Source organism: Sardina pilchardus, chromosome 17 (assembly GCF_963854185.1).
Source record: "Sardina pilchardus chromosome 17, fSarPil1.1, whole genome shotgun sequence".
Taxonomy (NCBI): Eukaryota; Metazoa; Chordata; class Actinopteri; order Clupeiformes; family Clupeidae; genus Sardina; species Sardina pilchardus.
In genome coordinates this window covers 5,025,607-5,037,402 of record NC_085010.1, presented here as the reverse complement: position 1 = coordinate 5,037,402, position 11,796 = coordinate 5,025,607, and the positions used below count along the sequence as shown (strand labels likewise).

Sequence of the window (11,796 nt, the reverse complement as noted above, 5' to 3'; positions counted from 1 at the left end):
CGGCTAGAAGTGTCGGTCCGCTGGCGTTAGCCCCACGAGACCGGGCCGTCTGAATGAGAGTGTATGACGTGAGGATCACATCCAGAATGGGTTTGGTGAGGTTAGAATACAAATGTGCGATGGACTGAGAAAACATCATCACGTCCTCCGTGAGCGACTGGTCCGGGTTAGCCAGCCTTCCGTCCATATTGCTAACCTTGTAGTAGGTCTGGTCGGTGAAATAGGTTTTGTATGCATGGTTCACCAACCGGGTACGAAAAGCCAGCGCCAGCTTACACTCCAGGTAGCGGATAGCGCTGTTCACGAACGTAGCTGGGATAGCAATGAGGAGCCATTTCATTAGTTTGAAGATGAAGCTCCTGGGTTTTTTCTCCACGATCGTTTTCACAATCTTACCGTCCAATCCAGCCACATATATCGATAAAAACGTCCTAGAGACGAGTGCAACAGAGTGTAAACACAACAAACCTAGCTCCTTTGTTAAAAGCTTAGGAAATACTATTTGAACGAGTTCCAGGACCTGCTTGAAAAATTCTGCATCCACACCGGGGGATTTTTTGTGGGAAGGCACTGTGTCCATCGTAGATTTCTTGACCACCAACGATCCATTTTCCTCTCCTCTTGAAGGTGGCTGATTTTTTGACTGTTTTCGTTTGTTGATCTGTTTGCAAATGATGGGGTAGAGCGTTTTCACGCTGTATGCTGCAACCACAAGAAAGGCTGCCCGCTTCGCAGCTGCAGACCGGTTCCATTTCACGTTGGTCACTGCAAGAAGTATGTTAGACATCTTTTCCTGTTACACGACTAGACACAATCTACTATTCTATATTTTGAAACGGTACCATATCCATCGATATCTTTGACGTCTTGATATAAGCAGGAGAGTAGTCCATCAACACTACGACATAGCACTGGCTCCTGAACCGCTAGATTGCTTCGTGCGTTTCCGTCATTGACTGGCAACTCCTCCGAAATAATCCGATTGGTTGGCGGGGCAAATGACGCAGCGTACAAGCCTACTGTACATACAGTAAGTTTAACATCCAGAAAAGGAATTCCTCTTATTTGAAGTAACTAGCAGAGAGTTTTATTCCTGCAACATGACGTTATGCTAACCTTTCTGTGAAAAAACAGAGAAGCTAACCGCTAGACTGGAACAACTCATCACTCTGACAACAGCACGTGCCCCTGCCTCGAGAGAGCACTCGCGCACAAGTGAAGCGGCAACACTGAACTGTCATGTCAATCTATATTTATGCTAATATGACATGCTAAATGAAACACACACTTAGCTCAGCTACACTCTTACTAAACATCCTAAGTTACCTTTTGTCTGTTCATCAGTGTGTTATCCCAGTTATTAACGTGTAACAATTATATTACATATTAATGTAAGTAAATTCATCCTGGTAACACAACTGAAGAAAGATGAATTGGGTTGGAGGGTCTCGGTGAGTTGGCTAGCGTTAGCTAGTTAGACATTTTGCACATCTGTTAAGACAGCTGATCAAGCATTCAGCAAGTTGATGAGAGTCGATGTGTTCACTTAATGATTTTTCATTTGACATTCATTGTGTCTATTTGTATATAACCTGTAACTTAACATTCACTTTAATGTTATTCATTTACTGTAGGCTATGAATTTTTCAATATTGTTTTGTTTTCAGGAGTCGTATTATGATGAAAAACGACACAAAGAAGCAAAGGGTAAATAGTTACAATGACTAATTATTTCCTATTAAAGCTGTTGTCAGTGAAGTTGCTTGCTAGTATCTCTTCTTTGTTACCTAAACTTGTTTACTGTGTGTTAATTTCCCCCCTACTAAGGAATTCTTTGCCAAGAAAAGGATAGAGAATAAACTTCAAACTTTGGGATTAGGCCTACCCACTTCCACCAAACAAGAGAGCACTGGAAGTATGGATCTGGTCTCATTATTTATTGTAAACCAGATTGCAACAAAGAAAACAAAATCAAGTAAGCAGGCATATTGTTATAGTTAACCAGCCTTTATTGTTTAATGAATGTGAGTTGTATAGCTCTATGACTTATCACTGCCCATTTCAGGCTGTTTGAGTATGTGCCCCACACACCCACAGGTCAGCCTAAAGTCACACACTTCAGGGAGCGGAAAGGACTGAACAGAGCCAGGCCAGGCGAGCTCCTAGTGTTACCTATGAGTCCATGCTCACCCTCCCGCCTGCCTCTCGCCGAGGCTCAGCCCGTGCACAGGTGCTCTTGCCCTACCTGTACCCAAGCCCACCTGGTGTATACACAGTGGTTTAGTCTACGTTATATGCAGGACTACACAGTATACCCACTTAAAATCATCACCATCTCAGTATACCCAATTACAATAGGCAAGGATAGGTATTAACATTTGGGGTTGATCACAGTATACCCACTACGCACTAATTACACTATACATCCTGTTTATGGAACTGTGCGATTCTCAGAACATGATTGAATTCCTCAAGACTATCCTAGTGTGTCAATTCAACATTCATTTTATTTCTGTATTCTGCAGCAGCACACCATTTGAAAGAGAGAGGACTTTCATTAAGAAGAGAAAAGCACATTTTCCTCTGTTTAAGCAGCCTGAGGTGAGGAGGAATTACAGTCTTGCAAGGCAAACTTTTTACTGTTAGATTCTGTAAATACATCTTTTGTGACATTTTAGTTACATTCCCCTATACGGTAATCCCCCAATCTAAACCCAGTGGATCATGCCTGCAACATTAATGAACACTATGATTGTTTTGGTCAGAGTGCTATACGACTGTTATTACAAAGCTTTAACAAAAAGATCACTTCAATGTCAGTCATTTGTGGGTATGTTCTACTAGTACTCTGCATAATGTGGTAGAAAGGGCATTCCAATTAATGAACATGGCATCTTTAACGTCTTTAAAGTTTCATTATGGATTTAACTTTTAGAAACCAATATATCTCTAAACATGTTTCAAACAATACATATCTTTATCTTGACATATATAAAATATACTTTATACAAAGACTTTAACTTAACATACAAAAACAACATGTCATATCTTGATATCCACATATCATCTTTGCATAAGCTCTACTTCCTGAACCTTTTGTGACTCTGTGTTCCAGCTGTCCCCCGTGCTGGAGTCGAACCTGTCAGACGTCAGTGCGCCCGACTACCAGCATCACGTGCACGACTCTTTCAGCCCCTACTCAGTGGCCTCGCCGCTGAGCGTCAGCTCTACGGGGCTCTTCCCCTCCCATCAGCCTTCTAGGACACACACACACACATCACCTCACCCCTGGGACATCACACAGCCAGAGAGAAGCCAGGTCTGTGACACACACACACACACACACACACACACACACACACAGAGATACATACAGGTGAAAAAATTTGAATATCGTGCAAAAGTTAATTTATCTCAGTAATTCAACTTAAAAGGTGAAACTAAAATATTATATTGACTCATTACATGCAAAGTGCGATATTTCAAGCCTTGATGTGTTATAATAATTTTGATGATTATAGCTTACATCTTATGAAAACCCCAAATTCAAAATCTCCGAAAAAAGAATGTTGTGAAAAGGCTCAAAGTGTCATGCTCTAATCAGTGAATTAAACCCCCTGCAAAGGGTTCCTGAGCCTTAAGATGATCGCTCAGTCTAGTTCAGTATAGTTCAGATAAATAAACCTTTTCACAATATTCACATTTGAGTTTCACCTGTACATACACTCACATGCACGTATGCAAACAAGTACGTACACACACACACACACACACACACAACAAAGCCAAATGGATTAAAAAGTATACATCATGATAGAAGTTGATGATGGTTGTCGAAGTAACAAAAACAACACAACTGTTTAGTATTCTCCCTGAGAGCTTACATGACAAGATATTAATAATGTTAGAATTTAATCATACATGACAATGTATGAAAGCAAAAGCATTGTATGGATGTGTGCTTGCAATTGACTGCTGCATATCAAACAAGTGTGAATGTACTGACATTATACTCATGCTGCCATGGTAGCTTAACCCCTACTTCCACCCCAGCGGGGAGAGAGAGCGAGATAGCGTGCGGTGGACAGGAAATGGACAGGTAGCGACTCCAGGACACACACACACCACCACCACCACCACCACTATGCCAGTTACCAGGGTCCAGTTTGGAGGCATAGATACCATGTAAGCGTGTGTGTGTGTGCGTGCGTGCATGTATGCACTATTTATCTTGTTTTAAGAGTGAATTTCCTATTTTAAGTATTCAAGTCAAGTGAGTCAATTATCTTGGTGCATGGACAGATAATTTCACCTGTTTTGAGCACCTTTTTACTTCAGATTTGGTGTTTTTATCTTTTTTTTCGACACTCCTTTTTTGCAGTGTGTGTCTGTGTCTCTGTGTGTGTGTGTGTGAGAGAGAAAATGTGTGTGAAGAGGGAGACTCACCTCCGATGCAGATATTCGATGCAGCGTATGATCTACAAAAGAACCGTTTCAGTTGCGTGCCTGGTGCGGCCTGTAAGATTCTTTGCAGAGCTCCAGTTGGCTAACACCAGGCACGCAACAGAAGCATTCCGTTTGCGGAGCGTAGAAATAGTTTTGGAAGACTGGTCTTTGAACATACGTGTGGCCACTTCCATTGATTATAGTGGATTCTACTATTGTTCCAGTAGACGCTCTGAGAACGGAACACTTCAGTTATGTTTAGACTCCCTGTAAGTGTGTGTGTGTGTGTGTGTGTGTTCTCCAGCACCATAGAGAGCAGAGGGCACGACACACACACAGGCAACTTTCCTCTCGGCGCCGCAGACAGGAGTGCGCCCCAGGAGCCTTTCTTCAGGGATTTCTGCCGTGACGAGTACAGCAACCGAGGTAGTGCCTGCTCTATGAACTTGTTTATGTGTCACGTTGCATATCTAATATACAGTATCTACAGTATGAGTCTATATCTATCTATATACTGCATATATATATATATATATGTGTATATATCAGTCTAACTAAGGCTCACATTGCGCCAGATTTCCTGTTGTTCACTAGAAATGCTGTGGTTCTGCAGGGGAAAACTTGGAGCGGCAGCATAACACTAGCGTCAAATAATTTGACTGTTGAACTTCCTACTGCTGATAAATTGATTCATTAACATGTACTGTGTTGAAACGCTTAAAGACTGTCTTTTCCCCACTGGGTGCTGAAGTGAAGTCATTTGGCACTGCTTTATTTCACCAGCTCCTTATGGTAATGAGGTGATGAAGATCCATCTCCCTGAGGAAACCACCATCTCTACAATGACACAGTCAGTATGCGCACACACACACACACACACACACACACACATTTATACAGACATACACATATGTACACACACACACACACACACACACACACACACACACACACACACACATTCATACAGAAACATACCCGTAATTTCCCGACTATTAGCCGCTCATACATTGATTTTGCAAAATGTCTTCAGCTATGAGGTTAATACAGGGTGGCAGTTAATATGGTGTTAATATGGTTTTGTTTCTTTAACTTGCATAAAACACTGTCCTGCGGCTTATACACAATGCGGCTTATATGCAGGAAATTACTGTACATATGCACACACACACACACACACACACACACACACACACACATTCATACAGAAACATACATGCACATACTAACACACACACACACACACACACACACACAGACACACATTCATACAGAATACACATGCATACACATACACCCACACACCCACGCATTCATACAGAATACACATATCCACACACACACATTCATACAGAATACACATATGCACACACTCACACACACAACAGTGATGATACTGTTGCTCTTTTCCAGGGAGGCCTCTGAGACGTTCATGTCCTCTGCAGTGGACCTGGGGTTAGTACAGCTGATTGGATCCCACTGTAAAGGGCCGATGACACAGAGAGAGATAACTTGAACGATAACGGAAAATTACTCTTAACTAATATGAATGGAAATGTCCACACAAACTGTAAGGATAACAACAAATCGCTCTTGCTAATATGAATAGCAATACCCACACAAAATATAATGATATCGACACAAAGAACTGTATCGTTGAGGTTCACTTTCAGAGGAATTTTGAGAAAGCTGACTACAATCAGACATCACGTTCATCAACACAAGGAGAGACTTTCCTTCTAATTGGTCAGAGAGGACGTTGGCATTGTTATAGTTAAAGTTATCTTTATAGTTATGGCTCCTGGTGTGAACTGCCCTTAATATGTATCTCCAATTCTAGGGAGTTTTTCCTCACCCCTGTTACTCACGGGCTCTCTATGAATGTTTGAAACTCTGTAAAGCATCATGAGGCATGTTTTATTTTTGGCGCTCTATAAGTGAATTGAAATTGATGTTGAAATTGAAATTAAATACAGAATGTTTCTGGAGGATGACAGTAAGAGACTACAGGAGACTAACTGTAGGTGCTCTCTTTCCTCCAAAGCGGCATTGTAGAGTCACAGCACAGAGGGGCTGAGCAGGATCTCGTGTCAAACGTAAGTGTGATGATAATATAATGGCCACTTTAATATTGTTGTGACAGATGTAATTGAGTTGGGTGTCCACAGACGTAGACTGTTATGGAATAGCTCACATTTGGGAAGAAGTGGTACTACATCGCCATCTAGCGGTGGAAAGTAGAACTGACAAAGAGGAGGATAGACATTTGTGTTGTTTTTTCTGTGTGTGTGTTGTGCATGTTTGCATATGTGTGTCTCTGTACGTTCTCTTAAAACAGATGTTCCCACATGCAGACAGCAGACAAGGTAAGTCAATTAAAAATAACAGAAATAGAAATTTTTTTCTCTGCATGCATACAAGAAAATAAAAAAAATCACTATTATATCTATAAATGTGTTACATTAATACAACTACAGTATATTACGCATACTCAGTGGCTAATGATGTTGAGCAAAATGAAAACCTGTCTGTTTTTTTCCTTGTCCAGGCAGTGGATATGAGCATGTATCAGTAAGGAGTGAGTCGCCCAGCTATTCCCCTAGAGAGGGCTACGACGGCAGTGACTCTAGTGGGGTGAGTATGGGATTTGGAATACTAACAGTGACTATAGTGGGGTGAGTATGGGATTTGGAATACTAACAGTGACTCTAGTGGGGTGAGTATGGGATTTGGAATACTAACAGTGACTCTAGTGGGGTGAGTGTGGGATCTGGAATACTAACAGTGACTCTAGTGGGGTGAGTATGGGATCTGGAATACTAACAGTGACTCTAGTGGGGTGAGTATGGGATCTGGAATACTTACAGTGACTCTAGTGGGGTGAGTATGGGATCTGGAATACTAACAGTGACTCTAGTGGGGTGAGTATGGGATTTGGAATACTTACAGTGACTCTAGTGGGGTGAGTATGGGATCTGGAATACCTGTACCAACAGTAAACCTCTTTCCCCCACATGGACTTATATGAATGTTATTTGTTTGTTGAAATCATTTACTAATGGAGTGTTTATACAATATAATTGTTAATGCTTGTATCTAACTAATTCATTTTACTGAGTCAGAGTGATTGTATATTTTTGTGGATATTGTTATTATTATGTTCAATTTTGTTCAGTTGGAATATTGGAATTTGTGAGGCTACATGACTGCTAATTTTGATGTTAATGTAATGTGTATTGGTGTTTGTCTTTAGTCTTTGTCTTCCACTATAATCGATGGAGCTGGCCATACCAGGCATAAAATAATTGTAATGCTCCATGAACAGAACACTTCAGTAAACATTCCTGGTGTAGCCCACCTGGCTGATAAACCTGAAGTTAACCTGAAGTTAAGTTCTGATGCTGTGGTGGTTCTGGTTCTGATGCTGTGGTGGTTCTGATGCTGTGGTGGTTCTGGTGGTTCTGATGCTGATTCTGATGCTGATGTTGATTCTGATGCTGTGCAGGAAGAGGACGATTGCTGTTGCCAGCACAACAGCCACGATGCTTTGGAAGCATCATGCATCAGGAAGTGTGTTGAGGAGGACGCACCCTTCCTGAACTCTCACGGCACAATCACCCAGCGTGGCCTGTCTGATGCTCAACAGCACGGCCAAAAGTAAGGCATGGCGTGACTAACATCACGTCCAATCATCACAGTCATTTCCTGTGTATTAACCGCACTGTGTGTAAGCTGCAGGAGAGTGTTTCATGCAAGTTAAAAGAAACATAACTATATTAATACCATAGTACTGTAACTGAAATAGGTGAAAAAAGAATGTACAAGCCACAGATAATAGTTGGGAAGTGATGGTAATCCTTAATCGTTGAGGCATAATGCAAAGATTATCTATCACTAACCAATTTAATACCAGATCATCAACAGACTAATGTGGCAAACACTTATAGAATCTACTTGACTAGTGTTGTAATATGTAATATTATACATTTTAACAAAAAATTAAATTCTAGTGTGATCCTGACCATGTACAGTGTAAACTGAGAAGAATCTTTGTCTTAGATGACTGAGGCTCATTTTGAGCACCCTTTAGTTTTTGCATTGTCGACCTGGTGAAGTTTTCTTTTTCCATAACATATAACTAACTCAACTCTATCAACAGATTAAGATGTGATGAGTGAATCATTTAGAATTCTCTTTACTTTTCTACAGAGCAGACAAAGTCAGAATGGCACACAAGCCCGGCCGCCCAGTTCCTTGTCACGCTGCAAAGGATCATGGGAGGTGGGGGGGCTGTGGCGAGGACCAGAATGTTCCGGCTGCGGCTCCGCCAGGTAACACTCACCACCAATCGGACGGCAGGGCGGCTAAGCCCCCCGCAGCACCTCCGCAACCCGCACCTCAAACCCACGAGGTGGGCACCCAGACATCGCCCATTCCGCGCCCCACCCTCACCGATGCCTCCACTCAGTGGTGCCCTCCACAGGACGTCAGAAGCACTGCAGCCGAGACGGAGCACCAGCGCTATCCCAAGACCCCATCTCATGTGCCTGCAGTTCCGCCTCGCTTCACCAGGGGCCAGTATGAGCACAAGAATGAGCTCCTCAAGAAAGCGTCTCAGAACTGGCTGGGCTCCGCCACGACTCCGGCAGAGTCACACACACAACACACTCGCACACACACTCCCACTCCCACTACTCGAGAGCAGAGCACGCCCTGGCAGGCACGAGGGGGAGCTCACACACACACTCCGACTCCACCGACTCCAGCTCCGGCTCCGGAGCGCAATAGGTTTGGACCGGCGCCAGCCGGTGCTCCTCTGCACAGCTGGGCCCAGCGGCACCGGTCCACCAGGCATGCGTGCGCGCTGGCGCTGGCGGTGGATGTGGACCAGCCCCCGACGCCCGTGCTGGGAGCCCGAGCCCGAGCGCTCCTCCAGCGCAGCAGCAGCGCAGAGGGTAAAAATAACCTCCGTGGCGCGCCCTTACGTAAGCCAACGTCTCCATTGTTTTCCCAGGCAGTGTAATTATCACATACAGACGGACTGACGGACAGGCTGAGGGCGTGGGGGGGGGGGGGGGGGGATAGCTGTGTGTGTGTGTGTGTGTGTGTGTGTGTGTGTGTGTGTGTGTGTGTGTGTGTGTGTGTGTGTGTGTGTGTGTGTGTGTGTGTGTGATGGAGGAGTCTCTTGACAGGCATGTTGGCACGCGTTAGCAGGGTTTGCAGCGGCATTAAAGCCTTAAAGCATTAAAAATAAGCACTTAATAATACGAGCTTTCACACTTTTGACTCTGTCACCCACTCGTTACACCCCCCCACCCCCCACCCACCCCTCCCGTTCACCTCCTTTTCCTCTCTTTTCTCACGCTCCCTCTCGCTCATTCGTTTCCTCTTTCAGCCCTTTGGGACCGCCATATCTAGACTATTTCCATATCGTGAATGCTACATCTACAAATATGAACTGTTAACGATCAATAGTCATTCGCAAAAATTTTGCGGACATTATATTCCTTTTATTGAGCCATGTACAGTTTTAAGCATAAACGTTGCCGTTGGATGCATTGTAGCAGAGTTAGTTTCGGACTGATTTACATCTGCTGTCCCCTGGCAATTAACAATTAGCCCACAATTAGCATAGCTAGCGCTCTTTGCCTTCTTCATCTTCTTTTCTCCCATATTGTCTTGGGTCCTCCCTCGCTTCCCCTCAGTCTCCCCCTCCCTTCTCTGTCTTTCTGTCTCTTGTGTTTTTGCCCGACTTAATCTCTCGCCTTTCTGACTCTCTCTTGGGTTTGTCTCTTTCTTCCCTCTTCCTCCCTCTACCCCCACCTCTCTCTCTCTTCCCTCCCTCTCTCTCTATTCCCTCTCTTTCTCTTTCTTTCTCTCCCGCTCATCATCTCTATCCTGTGTACCCCCTTGTGCTCCTTTATTGTGTCTTGCTGTCCATCTGTCTTCTTATCTCTCTCTCTCTCTCTCTCTCTCTCTCTCTCTTTCTCTCTCTCTCTCATTCTCTGTATGGTCCTCACATCTCTGTGTTGGCCACATGTTGTGCTGTCTCTGTCCCTTCTTCTCTTTCTAATGTGTGCCGTTTTCTCCCCCCTTCTCCCCCCTGGCTCCCCGTTCTCCTGCAGAGGTGAGAAGAGAGCAGTCGTCAGCGCTCTGTGCTGGAGAGGAGGACAGACAGGAGGGTGACGGGCGGCAAAGGGTGGCGGAACAGAGAGCGGAACAAGAGCGCCGTGAAAACCTCCCGCTCTCCGAGGCGCCGACAAGAGCAGGAGAGAGGGATAGAGAAGAAGCGGCGGAGGAGGAGGAGGAGAGAGGTGTGAAGAGCGTCTCAGAGGAGGCTCAGACACTTCAGGAAATCGCAGACATTCTGCTGATGATGAAACGCAGAAAAAAGTGAGATGGGAACCGCAGCGACGGGGGAGGAAAAAAACACACTGTAGCACAGACAAGGGCAGAAATGTGTGTGTGTGGTGTACAATTGAGACTTTAAGAAATAGAGACACATTTTCAGGCATGCACACATACAAACACACACACAAACACACAAAGAGAAACGGAGACATAAAAACCCCAATAAATCCAAGTTCCAAGACACGTTTGATATTTTTTTTATTTATTTTTTTTTTTCCTGATACAGATTCAAGTTTTAAAATTGTCATTAATATATTTACTTTAGTTTCATAGAATATAAATTTCTAGCAAAACATTTACAGCGACACTATTCAAATGTACTGTACAGCACTGGAGGCGAATGGATCCATCACAAGTTTTGAATGTACAGTAGAAACACTGCATTTTAAACTGTGTATACTGGAAAACAAAAATGTGTTTATCGCTGACAAACAACATGGATGTTCTCCCTTTCTGAAAATGAAAACACAATTCCTCAATATACCCGTGGACGTAGTGTGTGTGAGGTGCATGAATGTTATTGGTCTAAACCGAAGTGCATTGTGAAATGTCTTTATTTATCACGTTAATAAACACTAGTGGCTCTCTTGGGGCCACACGTACAGCTCATGATGTAATTCTACAGATCAACAATCAGATTATCCAGATCTTCTATAGATCTACAATCACGTTATCTAAAATGAACCTCGACAGGAGGAAATGTAGTCCGTCTGAGACGTTTGCCTCCTCTATTAAAACTCTTGAACCTGTGCACTTAAAAACACATGGGTAACATCACACAATATACTAAATATCTGTAAAGTGTGCTTGGCTTAGAGACAAGGGCTGTGCAGCACTCGAGGGAAAAAAAACAGCAAGCAGACACTTAGAGGCAAACTGAATTCTGTTTTTGTTGCGTTTTAGTCGCTAAACACCCTGATTGAGTTCCTCTATTCACTT

General features: G+C 43.5%; 2 protein-coding genes across 3 annotated transcripts in view; one reads left to right on the top strand and one right to left on the bottom strand.

Moving 5' to 3' along the window:
- Positions 1 to 929, bottom strand: part of LOC134061799 (ATP-binding cassette sub-family D member 2) — a 26,921-nt gene extending 25,992 nt beyond the window's left edge. The window contains exon 1 of the mRNA XM_062517598.1: positions 1 to 929. This exon is cut by the window's left edge and continues 158 nt beyond it. Coding sequence (XP_062373582.1) covers positions 1 to 787 — 787 coding nt within the window. The 5' untranslated portion in view covers positions 788 to 929.
- A 743-nt stretch (positions 930 to 1,672) lies between these two features.
- LOC134062251 (histone-lysine N-methyltransferase SETD1A-like) lies at positions 1,673 to 11,328 on the top strand. 2 transcript variants are annotated; one of them, XM_062518205.1, is made up of 15 exons: positions 1,673 to 1,707; positions 1,828 to 1,975; positions 2,098 to 2,230; positions 2,526 to 2,601; positions 3,116 to 3,319; positions 4,031 to 4,185; positions 4,751 to 4,872; positions 5,230 to 5,296; positions 5,860 to 5,901; positions 6,491 to 6,542; positions 6,785 to 6,812; positions 6,995 to 7,080; positions 7,952 to 8,103; positions 8,656 to 9,401; positions 10,572 to 11,328. In XM_062518205.1, the coding sequence occupies exons 1-15, from the start codon at positions 1,678 to 1,680 to the stop codon at positions 10,841 to 10,843; spliced, it is 2,313 nt and encodes a 770-aa protein (XP_062374189.1). In that variant the 5' UTR covers positions 1,673 to 1,677; the 3' UTR covers positions 10,844 to 11,328. The 2 variants fall into 2 exon arrangements, with proteins under 2 accessions (XP_062374189.1, XP_062374188.1); XM_062518204.1 differs by having other exon boundaries at positions 8,656 to 9,431.
- Positions 11,329 to 11,796: the final 468 nt, after the last annotated feature.